Here is a 16226-nt window from a genome sequence, read left to right on the forward strand (position 1 = left end):
TTCCTTAGCAATCTGGAAGATCTCATCCTCCAGAAAGAGCCCCATGACATGACCACAGACTTCTTCTGAACAGCGAGCAATACGGGCTTGCCGGTCTCTTTCTAAGGCACATCTAGTTCAAAATGAAATAACCCAAGACATCTAGTGAAGTGGAGACTGCAGCAAATGCCCATACAATTAGCTGAAGGGAAGACCTTCACATTTAGCAAAGGAACGGGATTTTCCATACTTGTATTCTACAGCTCTTCTGAATAAGACTTGTGATCAATTGGAAGTCATTCAAGTTTTACACTGATCACAAGCTTATACCGAAGGGTCTACAAGAGAGACCACAGCTGAGCCATAAGGGAGTCGGATGAAGAAAAAGCATACATGGCAGCCTTGCCCTAAACAATCCTCTGTCCCCTTCACCCTGGAGGACCACTACTGCCTGACAGCATGACTGCAAACTGGCACTTGCTGTACGATCAACTACACTTTCCTTCTCAAGTAGCTTAGTGAAGATGACCTCAAAGAAATCCAAGCAGGAATCCTACCACTCCCTGAGAAATCCTTACCCTTTGGAAAGCATCCTACAGGAAAGTACACCATACAGTATGTTGTACCTACTTTAACTCATCGGTTGAAGCTTCTTGAACACTCTCCTTTATTACTTCTTCCATTAACTCCATCCCCACCAACTGGCTCAACTGCTTTATTAACTTTTCTTTTTCCTGCTTTTTCCTGGAAGGACAGAGAAAACATTTACACCAGTGGCAAGACTGAAGTTTTACGCTTGCAAACCTGCTCCTTAGTTACACAAGTGCTACACACAGTGTCAGACAGTTAATTCACACACAACTTGAGTTGCCACCAGCTGGTTTCTCTCTTTAAACAGCTTTCCATGAAGCCAGTTTTCCTTCAGAACTACACATAACAACAGGGTGATTTTATACTTACCACAGTAAGTTAAAAACAAGTAGCTCACTCGGAAGGAAAAGTTCCTGCATACAGCAGAGCTGGGATCCATCTCCCTCTCTGGAAGCTCTGCGGGTATTAAAGTTCCCAAAACCCCGAGCCACGATTTTCATACTGGCTCTGAGGTCCCCAAAATACAAGCTAGCACATCTGAACGTGTGGAAGGGGCAGCCTGCCTGCACAGTCCCAGTGTGAGACAAACTGAGTGCTGTTGGTATGGCAGAAAAACACAGGGGCTGAGCCCTTGGGCAAGGCCTCAGGTTGGCACCAGCTGTTGTTAATGCTGCCTAAGGATGAATTGAGCCCACCACGTACAGCAAAAGCAGCCACTCACCTCTCTTCCTCTACTCTGCGCCTTTCCTCTTTGACACGCTCCCTTTCTGCATTAAGCACGCTTCCAGCCACTTGTCTGAGGATCTCCCCCGTCACTTCAGTCACGAGCTCCTCTACAGCAGCCTCCGAGGTGCTGTGCAGGAAGAGCAAGTCTCTTTTCAAAGCCAAAAAATTTTCATTCAAAGCCCTATATTCAGCCTGGAGAAGAGAACCTGAGTGGAGACCTCAGAGCAGCTTCCAATATCTGAAGGGGGCTACAAGGATGCAGAGAGGAGCTCTTCATCAAGGACTGTAGTGATGGGGCAAGGGGTGATGGGTTCAAACTGAAACAGTGGAAGGTCAGGTTAGATATAAGGAACAAGTTCTTTACTGTGAGGGTGGTGAGGCGCTGGCACAGGGTGCCCAGAGAAGTTGTAAATGCCCCATCCCTGGCAGTGTTCACGGCCAGGCTGGACAGGACCTTGGGCAACATGGTCTAGTGTGAGGCGTCCCTCACAGTTTCAGGTCAGGGGCCACCCTGGAAACCAGAAAATCTACTTTCTTCCTCAAACCCAGTTTTATTGCTGACCATGACATCACACTGTATGGACTTTAGTCTGGGTCAGCTGTGTCTGCTGTGTCTCCTACCAGCCTCTGCCGCACCCCCAGCCTACTCACAGGCCTGCAGAGTGGGAAACAAGGAAGGCCTTGCCCCTCTGCTGTTCAGCAACAGTCCAAACACTGGGGCATTAATAACACTGTTTTGGTTACAATCTCACATCTACAACTACCAATGGCCTTGGAGAGAATACGTTATATGAAGCAGAGAAGCAGACGGATCTGGACTTACTCCTTTTCCCTCTTTAGGCCCCTTCCCTCCCACAAAACACATTCCTTGCAGCAGTGTTGTGAGCATCATGCAAGGCAAGGTGTAGAGGTCTGCAGTAAGCCTTCCATTATCCTAGCTGGTGTGTAACAGGGAGGTGGCAGGCATCTGAAGAAAGGTCTGCTCTTCCCTCAACTGTATCAGTATGGCTATCTCCACTACAGACCTTGCCTTAAGTCTTATGATCTTCACACATGGTGCTGCTATGGCAAATTGCAGCTCTAATGACTGATGCCAGGAGTAGCAGCAATAAATGTTCCTTACCAGATGGCAGCAGTCACATAAGCCACTCCTGCTCTGCTGACTTCACTGCACTCTCCATTGAGGACCTCCTGCAACAGCACATCCACCACTTCTGCGATGTCCTACAACACAGCAGAGGAAGTAGCTGAAGCAAGATGCAGCCCTGCTCAGGATGGCCTGGGCACAGATGTGAACTGGGAATAAGGCTTTTCAGCCTTGTTTAATTGACTGGAATTGGCAATATTATCTGTATTTCTACTTACAAAATAAGCTAACTTCATCAAACATACAGCCTGGAAATTTAAGACTACCTAAAAGGCTAGTAGCAGCCCAGAAACAGGAGCAGCTTTCTGTAATAAATATGGACAAGTCAAGTCAGGAAACAGTAGCTAAAAGTGAATTTTGAGAGGGATTCCTCTTTTCTTGAGTTTTTCTCATTCTAGCTGATTTAATTCCAAATGACCAGGTCTAACCTTCACTGATATGCAGCCATGTTTAGGTAGAATAGGCAGCACTAGCTTACAAAGCAATGAGAGACTCTGAGACGGGTTCAGCATTAGTACGTATCTAAACGTGTGGAAGCTAGAAAAAGAGGAATAGCACAGATACACAGGGTACATGTTCAAGATCTAACATCAATAGTCACAGACCCACCAGGAGAAACTTTGTCATGTCTCATATATGAAACGTGTCATTAAGAAACAGCTCAGTGTTGTTCACTAAAGCAAAGTTTACCTACTAAGTCAAAGATAATCACTTTCTACTATCACTTTCTGGTTCTCTCCTTAGAGGTTTCTCAGGTAAGTGCTGATCATATGAGACTGTTTATCCTGTGTCAGGGTTGCACATGAAATCATTCAAGACTTTCTCTTTTCAGAATAGCTCAAGGAAACAAGTTCTCAAGGTATCCAAAGCACTGAAGCAGGGAGCATCTCCTTTTGATTCTACACATAACACGTGCAGATTCTGGAGAACTAAAACAACCTAAGAACTCAGTTATCTTTAATTATTTTCACAGATCTTTCCCTCATACTTCATGATGGATTTAGATTTCCTTACTGTGTCTGTGTAGGCAGGCTGAGGCTTTGAAGAGAGAGGCTCAGGTTGTCCAGGAGGTTGGGAGATGGTCTGTGGAGGAGGCAGCACTGGCACAAGCTGACGAGGTAACAGCGAGGGCAGAAGATGAGCTGGAGGCTGGACTCTTACTGCTGCAACATCTAAATCCACACCTTTGCTTTCCATTCTTCCTTCTTGGGATGGGGGGAGGAGAAAAATTAAGGAAGCCACGTCAGTCACAAGTAGAAGCAAAAGTATTATCTTCAAAAGCTGGCTTCTCTGATAAACTTCATCATAAAACAAGCACATAACAGAGGCTTGCTGCCTTGAAGTTAAATATACAGTTACATCATAGAAACTAATTTATGGCTATTTTATATAAAGCATTAACATTTTTAGTGCACATTAAATACATTCCTAATAAAACAACTGTTTTAAGGCAAATACACCTAGCACCTACACCCCCTCTTGAACATATAGAAGAGCTGTACTTTCAACCAAAAAAACCCTATGTTCAGCAAACCTGAAAACCAACATGATTTTATACACACGCTGTGAACAGCTGCAATACAAAACCTGCAAACTGAAGAGGAAAGTTGGCTGTCTGAAGGAGACCAATACCTGGTGATTTCACTGTCGTGGTTTATGCCCAGCCAGTAACTCAGAACCCCCCACCCCCGCCCCGCTCCCAGAGGGATGGGGAGGAGAATCAAAAGAATGTAACTCCCACAGGTTGAGATAAGAACAGTCCAGTAACTAAGGTATAACACAAACCACTGCTGCTAACACCAGTAATAATAATGGTGAGGGAAATAACAAGGAGAGAGAATACAGCCGCTCACCACCTGCCGACCCGAGCAGAGATCTAGCCCTTCCAGGTAACTCCCCCCCGTTTATATCCTGGGCATGAATGACATGCTGTGGTACAGACTACCCCTTTGGACAGTTTGGGTCAGGTGTCCTGTCTCTGCTCCCTCGCGGCTTCCCCTCCTCCCTGGCAGAGCATGAGACTCAGGAAGTCCTTGGTCAGAGGAAACATTACTGAGCAACAACTAAAAACATCATGTTATCAGCGCTGTTCCCAGGCTGAAAGTCAAAAACACAGCACTGCACCAGCTACTGAGGAGAAAAATGACTGCTACTGCTTATCACCCAAGCTGGCAAAATTGTGCTCATTTCCCTTAGTGTGTTTCCTGTATTAGGGAATGTGTTTTATTAATCAGGTTGCTTCTTAGCTTTTAGATACCGAAGTACATTTAAATGAAAGCATGCTCCCATTACATCCAAATTTCCGTGCAATTTCAACCCATGAGTAAAGAACAGTTCCCGCTTCGTAAAACAGGACTTCTCACAGAGCCAACACAGAAGTATGCTCCTGAGCAGTATCTAAAACTGCATGTCTGCTCTTACCTGTTGCTTCAACACTGCATTTTTGGCTAGTACTAGCTTGATCCACAGAGGTGCTTCCACCAATGTACTTGTTCTGTCCATTGAAGCTGGACACAGGCACATGGTGAGGTACCACAGGCAATGGGCCACCATTTACAACTTCCCCAACCAAGACAGTTAGCTTCTGGCTGACAAACATGGATTTCCGTGGTTTGGGTAATCCATCTGGCTCCAAGAAAGCTGAGCGATTCAGCTCCACGTAAGCCCTAGGGAAACATAAAAACCAGGAGTACATCCTCAAAGCTCCAGTAAACTATAGGTTTTCAGTTAGTGGGGGCAAAGTGAGCCAGGCACTGGGCACTCTGGCTTGCTTCTTGTAGCCTAGATCTCAGTCTTTAGCTGGAACCAGAACAGGGAAGGCAGAGAGCACTGTCCTCACACCTATCCTCCCGTACTAATGTTCCTGGGCACCCTCGTAGACTGTTCTGTGTCTTTCTCCTTTTAACCTTTATTCACTGTGTGTATTATAGTTTTACCTAGATTACATAGAATCCTAGTATAGTTTGGTTTGGAAAAGACCTTAAGATCATCTAGTTCCAATCCCCTATAATGGGAAGGGACACCTCACACTAGACCATGTTGCCCAAGGTCCTGTCCAACCTGGCCTTGAACGCTGTGAGGGATGGAGCATTCACAGCTTCTCTGGGCACCCTGTGCCAGTGCCTCACCACCCTCACAGTAAAGAACTTCTTCCTTATATCCAACCTGAACTTCCCCTGTTTCAGTTTGAACCCACCACCCCTTGTCCTATCGCTACAGTCCCTGATGAAGAGTCCCTGTCTGCATCCTTGTAGCCCCCATCAGATACTGGAAGCTGCTCTGAGGTCTCCACTCAGCTTCTCTTCTCCAGGCTGAACAGCCCCAATGTTCTCAGCCTGTCTTTGTATGGAAGTGCTCCAGTCCATGATCATTCTCAGGATAGATACAGCCCACATCATAGATGCCAGGGCTATCTACAGAAGTAATTTTAAAAGGTACAATCATCTTCTAATTTTTGGAATCTGTAGTCTAGTGAATTCATTCTTTCAAACCAGAATGTTAACAGGAAATAGAACACTAGCTGGCATGCTCATGTGCTTTTGTCTTCTTCAGTCTTCTGAGACTGGCAATCTGCAGGGGCACATTTTACATTGTACATATTTCTATGGAAGATATTCTTATCTGCAAACTGTTGGCTTCCAACATCCTCAGAAAAACTGAGTTTGCACTGTTCTCCTTCATCCTGCACTACATACATCACAATAACACCAGTTTCCTGAAAGGCAGAACTGTATCCTCATTTATTTCCTACAATTCAGCTGCAAGATAAGAACCTGAAACTATTTAATTTTTTCTACAGGGTTATCCACAATCTAGGGAGAAAGACCCTGGAATCCAGTGGAGACAGAGTTCCAGATTCAACCTTCCAGAAGGCTGAAGGAATTTTGGTGTCTTGAAATCCCTTGTCACCTCATCAAACCAAGTAAAGACTGGTAAATGTACACGTGCAAAAAAGCTATCATGGGAAGTTATGCTAGTCACAGGGATACAAACCCCATTTCTTGATGGAAAGATGTAAAATTAAAGACATTTTCATAATTACAATAACAAACAGATTACTAAAATCTGTACGCATCACTGTCCCTGTGCTTTTGCTTACAGAGCCTAGCCCTTATTCTTCGCCTCTTCTTTACTTTGCCTGGTCACAAACAAGCAGGAGCAGCTTATCTACATTAATGCTTCACCTAACACTGGTTTTACTCCACTGAGGCACAGAGCCCTTCCCCTTACACTTACCCATCAGATACACTCAGGCCATAGTAACTTATAAAATCAGTTGCTTCTTCACAGTCTTTGAACAGGAGCATGCGGACCAAGTGATCCAAGGGAAACACTGTACATCTTTGGGTGCTCACAGTGTAGGCAATGTTGAGAGATTTGAGAGCATCTTTACGGATCTGGGGGAAGGAAAGAAAAAGCCTTGTAACTACCAAGTCAGAGAACCCCAAATTTACTATCAAGTGTAACTATAAGTGTAAAAATCATGTTTAAAAGAAATCAGTACTTTGTTAAATAGCCACACAAACAACTACACAGATTTAATTTGCTTTCTAGTTTCTGCTCTTTTATAATGATGCACATTTTGAGCATATCCCTTTGTGACTCTTGTACAGAAGAAAAAGCTTGCCAAGGCATCTGAAACTGCAGGTTCATGCTTTCTCTGCAAAAGCCTCACTTCTCTGCTTCCTAATTATTTTCAGGGAAAATACTATGTATCTGTACACAGTTATGGAGAAAAAAGTATCTGCCTTTTCTATTACGGCTGAACACTCTTGATATGTTTTTAAATGCTTCTGAAGAAGCAAGAATAAGATTATTTGTAAGGCTAAATATCTACCAAGTTTTCTGCTGAGATTTCCTCCCCAAAATCCCAGACTGTTTTTTCTTATAAACACTTAAGAAAACATATATCTGCCTTTTTCTCACCTGGTTGAAGTAACAGTGTAAGAGACAGGCATTCAGATAGGAAGCTGCTTGCACTAACTTGAAGAACCTCACAAAGTTGTTGCTATTCAATGCAGCAAAAGCTTGAACAGCAAATCTAACTTCAGGAGAGTTTCTAACCTCTGGATGAAACTGCTGTACTTCTCTGTGGAGACAAAAAAACAGAGACAACCCTTTTGCTTCAATAGCAACAATCACAATTCAATAGTAACAGTCACAATTCAATAGCAACCTGAAACAAAAGGGAATTAAAATAAGGAACTATAAGCAAGACAGGCAACTCCTGCCCAAACCAAATGGCTGTGAATTAAACTTGCAGTATCATTTCCTGATCATTAATCTTCTAATGATACCTGCATCATCAGCATGTTATTATATAGGTACATCACTCCATTGGCTAGGGAGGAAGGCAGGCAAGAGGTTGACCAGAAGAGCAAAGTATGCCTCTGCCCATGAAATGGTTTTTCCCTTTTCCTTGGTTCTACTGCAGATAAAGCAGTGAAACTTCTTAAAAGGACCTATTGGAAACATCAAATAAAACATTACTACAGTACACTTTCTATGGCAAAAAAACCCTCTGCAACTAAGATTATTTGCTTCCATTACAATTTCTCAGGACTTAATCCTAATCACAATTCTTCCCAAAGCAAAGAGAGAAAACAAGTGATATCTGTTGCTCCCACCTGAGAATATCCCCCTTGTTGAGATTCAACAAGACATTATAGCCTCTGAACTCTGCTTCACTCTTGCAGTAAACCCCCTTGTTAGCCAGGTCCTGATACATCTCCTTCAAGCTCTGCAGGCATTTAGTCATGTTCTCATTGTTGATTTTGGCATCAAAGGAGGACATGGGCTCTTCACACAAGTGGTGAGCACAATGGATGTGAAAGCGAGTGCACTTCTCAATCAGAGACACCATCAGCGGGTTGCAGAGATGTTGCTGGGTGATATCCTAGCCAGAATGATACAAAACACACTGCATGTGTCTTTAAACTACAGCTGAAGAGCATAGTCAACTGGCACTACCTTTGGAAAACACATTTCAACCATTCTCCAAGTCACTTTGCAATTCAAAACATTTAAATTACTACTGCTTTTTGCTACACTTTTTACAGCATTACATGATCTTTTGTTTTCTCTTAGCAAACACCTCCATCCACCAGCATTTACCTTTCTTATTCCACGAGTTCTGTTCCAGACAAAGTCATACCATTCTCGGTAGTTTCCTTCTCCTTGATCCATAATGTTTGTCACTAAATAGTCCATGGTCATGCTCAACACCTCAGAGGGTCTCAGTTCATGGGGCAAAGGCTCCTCCTGATCTGCTGAAGACCTGCTATATTCCTTGATTGCTGCTGCATGATCTACCTGCAGCATATGGAGAAAAGAATCAAAGCCCAAGGAGTATGTTCAACTTCTCAGGAGTATAGAGGATTTCATCCCATCCACGCCTTTACTTTAATAAGGAGCAGATTATTAAAGGGGCTTTTCCACTGTTTACACTAGCAGTTCATGTCCATTCTGCTACAATAGCAAATACATTTTCTTTTATGACAGGATCCTAAGTGTTGACTCAGTCTCATAATCTTCAAGACAACATAAACTGCTGCCCTACAGTTTTAGAACTATACCTCTAAAAGCTGACCTGTAGCTAAGTAAAAGCCGTGACAGTGAAAAAAGGAATTTTCTAGCCTCCTTCTTTTAAAGCTGGGAATTGAGAGAAGTTATTGAAATGACCTACAGAATTTTTCCACCATAATTAACCCTTGTAATGGAGCTAAACAACACTGACAGCTTTACCTAAGCAGCAAGATGACCTAGGAACAACAAACGCCCACATGCAGAGGGCTCATACCTTGTCAGATCCTAGAAGCAACTCGAAGATGCTGAGCTGGTTTCTTGTCTCCCTCATGTAGCGCTCCTTTTCAGGACACATGTCTGGGCAAGTACCAATAACAGTTTTTGCTTTGCCAAGATCAGTCCTTTTGATTCGGGCTAAAAAAAGAGAAAAATAAAATCGAATGAACACTAAGGAAACACAAACAAACATTAGTTTGTTTTCATAATGAGCTTTTATCCTGATGTGTCAACACAGGCCTAAGCATGCCAGATGACCCACAGCTGGGATCTGTATGCTGGTCAAGAAATACATTGCTGGAGAAACAGTTACAGAAAGAGCTGGTGGGAAAAGGTCTCTAGAGGTTCCCAGCCTACTTATGTTTAGGGCAGGGCTATGCCCCACAACTTGGAGTGGGTCAGAAACACACAAGGATGGGGTTCTCCCATGCTGGGACCTGTCCCATTCGTTTGGGTCAGTTTCTCCTACAGTCCCACCTGGATATCGAGATTGAGAAGACTGAAACCTCTAAAAGATACCCTATGTTTTGTGTCCTAACTAAGCACTGGCAATTTCATAATCCCACATGAAGCAGGTGAGAAATTTGTTTGTGGATATTAAAAATAAGACATTAAGAGCAGGGTCAGCTTTGAAATGGTAAGAGGAGGATGGAAGGGTTTACAACCCGGCACTCTGTTAAACAAAGTGCCATCTCTTGAAATAATCAGTAGTTTGAATTTAGAGAAACACAGTCTTGCATAGCTTTCTTCAGCGAGCCTGCAGGGGTGCAGATCTCCCCACACAGCCTCCTTCACAGATGAACAGTCTGCTATTCACTTTCCACAATAACCATGTGCAATAACAGGTTTTTGCATGTTTTGCAAGAAATTAATGTATATATATGTACAACAGAAGGGTATTTTAGACTGCTCCATGTTACTCTCTTTAAAGCCATTTCCATAGTACCACAGCAGACACCAAACACTTTGTTTGTTTAGATCAGAAAAGCAGATATTACACTCATTAACTTGTGTGATTACCTTGTCGCATGATTTTGTCCCTTTGGTCCAAAAGACGGTATCTCTCTTCAGATGTCTCAGCCACTAATCCTACCAGGTTACTAAGAGACGACAGAGAAGCTCCCAAGGCCTCTGAGCTCTGCCCTTCAGAAGTAGAATCAAACATTTCTGCTTCAAACTGCAGTGCCTTTCGAAGACCAGACTTCTTTGCTGGAGAACTAAAACCAGAAGATATATCATCAGTAATTTATTAATGCATGCCCCAGCCTTAATCAGTTCACTTTTTCTTTAGGACATCAACATCTCTGTTCAGAAGAATATTTTATTCATAAGACGATGTATCAAGTAAGCAAGTATGTATTGAAATACCAAGGTTGTTACAAGCTAACACCAGCACAAGGATTTAATCCTCTTAAATCCTCAGCATTGCCTTGGCAACACTGCCAAGCATTCCAGACTGTGGTGAAAGCATCAAACTTTGTACAACAAAGTTTGGTATTACTGAAGGTCTCTTAAGAGTGGATAAAACCAGGTGGCTGCTGCAGCATTTTTTGAATCACCATGGCACATCAGTTTGCATTTTAAACCAGGAGCTAGCCTGCTGCTTGGTGTGAAGAAAGAGAATCACAGAATCAACCAGGTTGGAAAAGACCTTTATATCAAGTTCAACCATTAGCCCAGGACTGCCAAGTCCACCATTAACCATGTCACCAAGTGTTTTCTATAGAAACAGAGATTATGAAAAGATTTTACAGCGCCCAGATACAAACATACTTTGTAAATCAAGGAGCATTCGTTCCTTCACAAGATATTACTGATTTTATAGTTACATGATTACCTGTACCAAATAGGTACAGACTGGTATATATACCAAACTGGGCACACCATTAAGGTGCCACAGAAAGATGACAACCCTGTCCTTTCAGCAATTGACACAAACCAGGAAGATTCCTCTACAAAGACCATCCACTTGAAGTGAGACAAGAAAACGATCCAAACTTAAAATGCAGTCAGAAGTATCCTTCTGACCAAGTCTAAGATTTGTGACCTTGTAACTCAGACAAACCAGAAAAGACAAGGAAAGCACACTCCCTGATAAGAATATGACTATTTGGCACACACAGAGATCATCATTTTCCCCTGTTCACCCCATTTCCTGCCAGATGGCTCCCAGAGGAGCAGACATACCTTCTACCAGGTATCACACCGCTGCCAGAAGATCTTATTAAAGGTTTTCGAAGAGGGGAATGCTGATAGGTTTGCTCTTCACTGCTTTGCCTTCCTTCATCTTCACCTGCTTTCTTCTCCTTGGATGAAAACTCTCTTTTTGCTGGACCTGAAGTGACATATAAACATGAAGCCGGGTACTTGCCACTTTACACAACAACTTTTTCCCCCATGGTGGTGCTGTTTAACAGTTTGCTTCAGAAAACAAAATATCAAAACAAAACTATTAGGAAATAAAACTAAGAGTCAGTTTTGGACACGTATGCAAAACTTCCAGGACAACTTGAAGCGGTACTGAGTAAGTCTACCAGTTGCTAGTCAGCTTCACTGTTCTATAAGAAGCATTTTTCAGTAAACCATCACTTAGCAATACCAGTAATTGGTCAGCAGATGAAGTCTGACCATTGTCCGAATTCAAGTCCTTTCAGGGCTAGTATATAATCCACAAGCCATAATTCTGTATGGGATATGAAATCCATTTCACTTACAATAAATCACAATTCCCAGTGCTCCGGCTGAAGCATGTTAAGCATTTATTTCACATACCCAAGCTTAGGCTGAGGCTGGTGTGACTTCTCAAGAGTTATACCTTCAAAGGCAAACAGGCACCCCTACAGCTGCTGCTTCAAAATGCTCATTCTCAGGAAGACAACTCCGCAGCTATTCACTGTTCGAAGGCAAGTCTGTGGTTGGTCAAAGCTGTGGTGAACCATTCATCTGCTGACAGATGAAGCCTAAGCCCAGGCTAGGATCTCCAAAGCACACATGCAGCCCTTACAAAGCTAAGGAATAGGAAGCACTTGACAACTTGACATCTCCTCTTGCCCTAATTCCAATTCAGGTTTTCCACTGCTGAACTCAGTTCTCTGTAGACTGTTCTCTTTTTGGTTCAAGTAGTATGCAATTGTTGATATGCCACACAGCAAGCTCAACACCACAGACACTCACTCCAGAGGTCTCTTTACTTCAGTTCTCAGGAAGCCCACATGCCAGACTAGGCTTTGAAGTGGGCAGCAAGGCATTTGAAACTGGGTTTTCTTACACCCACAAAGATCGTCCTACTTCTAGATAGGAGCACAAAATTAACATCACCCATGTGTTAACAGCCTTAACAGGTTAATAGCCTTAATATTAACACTTAACAGCATAATGGGGGCCAACAAAAAATCTGGAGAGGGCCTTCTGACAAAGACCTATAAGGACAGGACAAGGAGGAATGACTAAGTTCAAACAGAGTGCAATCTAATTAGAAATTAGGAATAAGTTCTTCCCTGTGAGGGTGCTGAGGAGCTGGCACAGGGTGCCCAGAGAAGCTGTGGCTGCCCCATCCCTGGCAGTGTTCAAGGCCAGGATGGACACAGGGCCTTGGAGCAACCTGCTCTAGTGGAAGGTGTCCCTGCCTGTGGCAGGGGTTGAAGCCGGATGATCTTTAAGGTCCCTTCCAACACAAACCAGTCTGGGATCTAGAATTATACTTTGGGAGCTTTAGCATTCCTATATGGAGATCATTTTAGCACATGAGGAAACAAGAACGGAGCAGAAGGCACACCATTCATATATCACTCAGTAATCCTATCTGGAAACACAGACTTACTTGTTTTCTTCTTTTGCCAAAATGTTACTATATCTTTGTGCAACTCTTTCGCTTTTTTTCTGGCAAGAGCTGCAGAGGCCTGAAAGAAACCAAAAGCAGAGCATGAAAACTTGAAAACCCATGAGCATCACCCCAAAATAGGCAGTGCAGGTTTCGCCAGAGAAACATTTACCAGTTTCTGTAAGGTTCTGGTTACCCCATTTTAGCTTCTCACTTAAGACCTGCATGCAATTAGCAGGACTGACTTCCACAAAAATTCCACAAAACTTCCAAGAGCTCCAGTAACCTTAGAGCCCAAAGATGTGTTTTTAAGCAGAAAACGGGAACAGACTATGCAGTCTCTGAACCAGCTTCTCAACACATCTCAGCATTGAGGTAACAGCAGTGCTTCCAGCAAAAAGGTCACTCTGCAGAGGTTACCCAAGTTTACCTCACCTTTGGTGCTGCTGAGCCCCAGCAGGAGAGCAGCATCATGTGTAAATCAGGTTTGGTCATAAAGAGACAACAAACAGGAGATCCATTTGGTATTTGAGCTCGATGCTAGCAGGACAGCTCAAACCAGGCAGAACTCTGGCAGTTACTATGCCTTAGGTGCAGTTCAGTGTGCCTCCACCCGTCTGTAACACGGTGCTCACAATACAAAACTTTCTGCCAAGTGAAAACCACACCGGCACCACCACAGGGATGCAGTTCTCACTGCACCCACCCCAAGCACTCAAACCTGAACCTGTTCTTGTGCCAATTGCTTCCAGTACTCACATGATCAAAGAAGTGGATAATGGCCATTTTCTTACTGCGCCTGGTCATGACCCGCCGGACTTTCGCGAACTGGCCGAAGTGCTTCTCCAGCACCGTCCTGTCGTTGAGGTAATCGGGGACGTTCTTGCACTGGATGGCGGTCAGGTCGCTGGGCGACAGGCCCCCCAGACCCTCCATGCTCTCGCTGCCCCGACCCCGGCGGGCAGGGGTCACGGCGGCGGAATCTATGAGAAGGGAGGCAGCGACCTCAGAGCGCGCGGTGACACGGGGGGACACGGGGTGACACGGACCTCCCCCCGTCCCATCCTACCTTCCCGAGGGGGGTCCCGGGCCTCGACCGGCGGCGTATCTTCTGTGGGTCCCCGCTCGCCCTCGGCGGCTTCCCCGCGGTCGCGCTGGCCGCGGCCCTGGCTGCGCAGCATCTCCTTCAGCATGCGGCCGAAGAGCGCTCCGCCGCGGGGCCGGCTCAGCACCACCGCCCGCTTCTCCGGCGGTGCCGCCGCCGCCCGTCCGCTCGCCGCCGCTGCCCGCCGGGGAGAGCGCTCCCGCTCCTCCTTCCGCTTCAGGCCTTTGGACGCCGGCTCGCCCGGCTCCTCAAAGAGCGGCCGCGGGCCTTTCTCCTCCTGCCGGCCCAGCGCGGCGGCGGGACGCGAGAAGGAGAAGGGTCCCCCCGCCGTCACCTCCGGGCTCGCCTCGGGCGCGAAGCCGAAGGGCGGCGAGAAAGTGAAGGCAGCAGCGGGGCCCTTCTCCGCCTCGCTGCTCGTCAGCGGCTTGAAGGCGGCGGCGCTCTCGGGCGCCTTGAAGCGGAACTCGGGCGCCGCGAAGGCCCCGCCGCCGCCCGGCGCCTCGCTCGGCCCCGGGAAGCTGCCCAGGTTGGTGGGCGGCTTGAAGCTGAACCCCGCGTTGCCCGCCGGGGCACTGCCGCTGCCCGCCGCCGTGAAGGCCGGCGCCTGGCCTAGCCCGATGGGCGGCCCGAAGGCAGAGGGCCCCGTGGTGAAGGGGAGGCCAGAGGCCGCACCGGCCTGCCCGAAAACGGCGGCCTGCCCGAAGCGCAGGGGCGGCGGGAAGGCGGGCGGCCCGCGGAACGGGCCCCCGGCATTCATGGCGGCGGGCGGGCGGCCACTTCTTCTCAGCGGGCGGGGTACCACCGGCGGGGCGGGACGGAACGGGGCGGTAAGGAAGAAAGGGGCGGGCAGGGTCGTGCCGCCACCGCGGTCGCCATCATGAGCGTGGCGTTGCGGAACGCCCAGCGGGCCGTGCCGGTGCGCCGTGCCCCGCTCCGCCGCGCGGTGTGCGCCCTGCGGGCCGCGCTGGGCGCCTCTCGCTTCGATGTGGGGCTGGTGTGCGCCGGAAACGGGCTGATGAAGCGTCTGAACGGCGCGTACCGGCATTGCCCGGAGCCCACCGACGTCCTCTCCTTCCCCTTCCACCGGGTGGCGCCGGGGGAGCTGCCGCGGCCGCGCTGCCGCGACGAGTACAACCTGGGGGATATCTTCCTGGGGGTAGAGTACATCCATCAGCAGTGCCGTGACACCGGGGAGGACTTCGACAGCGTCCTGGCGGTGAGCGCCGCAGCGGACAGCGGGGCCGCCGGGCCTCCCGCTGCGGACACGGGCAGCGTGCGGTGTCCCATGGGGATAGGGTAGCGGCTGCCGCTTTGCTAGCCCGGCCCGGCTGAATAAGGAGGTTTACCCTTGGAAGGTTAACGCTGTGTTTTAAAGTTTACTTAACTGCGGGAGGACACTGCCTGGGCTTTGTCCTTCTGCAAGGCAGAGTACTGGTTTTTCCCTGCTGCAAGTAATGGCAAAATGGGAAATGATGGGGTACGGGGCTAACCCTGGTTATTTCTCCTACAACGGGGCTGTGCGGTGTTGGGGTGAAGTTTCATAATATCACAGACTGATTTGGGTTGAAGGGACCTTAAAGCTCATCCAGTTCCAACCCCTGCCACGGGCAGGGACACCTTCCACAAGAGCAGGGTGCTCTGAGCCCCTTTCCAACACGTCCTTTATTCTCGTGTCTCTTTGCACAGGTGACGGCAGCCCACGGACTGTGCCATTTGCTTGGCTACCAGCACAACACAGAAGCCGAGTGGCAACAGGTACGGCGATGCCCGGCACACGGCACCGGTGTGCGGTGTCCGGCTGTGTCTCGTCGTGGAAAGCATCCTCTTTTGTGACCGGGAAGCCGCGGGCCCCGCGGCCCTGGCTCGCCTTGGACGCCGTTAACCCAGCGGCGCTGACAGTGTGTCCTCTCCCGCAGATGTACCAGAAGGAGATGGAGATCCTGCAGGAGCTGAATCGCCTCACCGGCGCCAGCCTCCGGCCCCTCACCGCGGGCCTCTTCTGAGGGGGCCGCCCCGAGGGGCCGGGCCGCGACCGGGGCCGCCCCGGACGTGGCGTG

At 47.2% G+C, this 16226-nt stretch overlaps 2 protein-coding genes across 2 annotated transcripts; one reads left to right on the top strand and one right to left on the bottom strand.

Moving 5' to 3' along the window:
- Positions 1 to 1287: 1287 nt before the first annotated feature.
- On the bottom strand, positions 1288 to 14993 carry MCM3AP (minichromosome maintenance complex component 3 associated protein). Its single transcript, XM_062602713.1, has 14 exons — positions 14134 to 14993; positions 13824 to 14047; positions 13065 to 13143; positions 11432 to 11579; positions 10265 to 10461; positions 9243 to 9382; positions 8558 to 8755; positions 8071 to 8339; positions 7370 to 7532; positions 6680 to 6840; positions 4865 to 5109; positions 3458 to 3648; positions 2420 to 2520; positions 1288 to 1423 (listed from the first exon to the last, which is right to left on the bottom strand). The coding sequence occupies exons 1-14, from the start codon at positions 14924 to 14926 to the stop codon at positions 1288 to 1290; spliced, it is 3045 nt and encodes a 1014-aa protein (XP_062458697.1). The 5' UTR covers positions 14927 to 14993.
- A 17-nt stretch (positions 14994 to 15010) lies between these two features.
- Positions 15011 to 16221, top strand: YBEY (ybeY metalloendoribonuclease). The gene is made up of 3 exons (XM_062602817.1): positions 15011 to 15385; positions 15856 to 15924; positions 16086 to 16221. Exons 1-3 carry the CDS (start codon positions 15047 to 15049, stop codon positions 16170 to 16172), a joined length of 495 nt encoding a protein of 164 aa, XP_062458801.1. The 5' UTR covers positions 15011 to 15046; the 3' UTR covers positions 16173 to 16221.
- Positions 16222 to 16226: the final 5 nt, after the last annotated feature.

Source organism: Pezoporus occidentalis, unplaced genomic scaffold, assembly GCF_034315485.1.
Source record: "Pezoporus occidentalis ecotype Australia unplaced genomic scaffold, CSIRO_AGI_Poc_V1 ctg118, whole genome shotgun sequence".
Taxonomy (NCBI): Eukaryota; Metazoa; Chordata; class Aves; order Psittaciformes; family Psittacidae; genus Pezoporus; species Pezoporus occidentalis.

Coding starts and splice junctions, on each gene's coding strand:
- MCM3AP (XM_062602713.1), bottom strand. CDS start 14,926: ATGAATGCCGGGGGCCCGTTCCGCGGGCCGCCCGCCTTCCCGCCGCCC. Junction 13,144..13,823: donor TTATCCACTTCTTTGATCAT/GTGAGTACTGGA, acceptor GGTTTCTTTCAG/GCCTCTGCAGCTCTTGCCAG. Junction 6,841..7,369: donor TACACTGTTACTTCAACCAG/GTGAGAAAAAGG, acceptor TCCTTCCCCCAG/ATCCGTAAAGATGCTCTCAA.
- YBEY (XM_062602817.1), top strand. CDS start 15,047: ATGAGCGTGGCGTTGCGGAACGCCCAGCGGGCCGTGCCGGTGCGCCGT. Junction 15,386..15,855: donor ACTTCGACAGCGTCCTGGCG/GTGAGCGCCGCA, acceptor CTCTTTGCACAG/GTGACGGCAGCCCACGGACT. Junction 15,925..16,085: donor CAGAAGCCGAGTGGCAACAG/GTACGGCGATGC, acceptor CCTCTCCCGCAG/ATGTACCAGAAGGAGATGGA.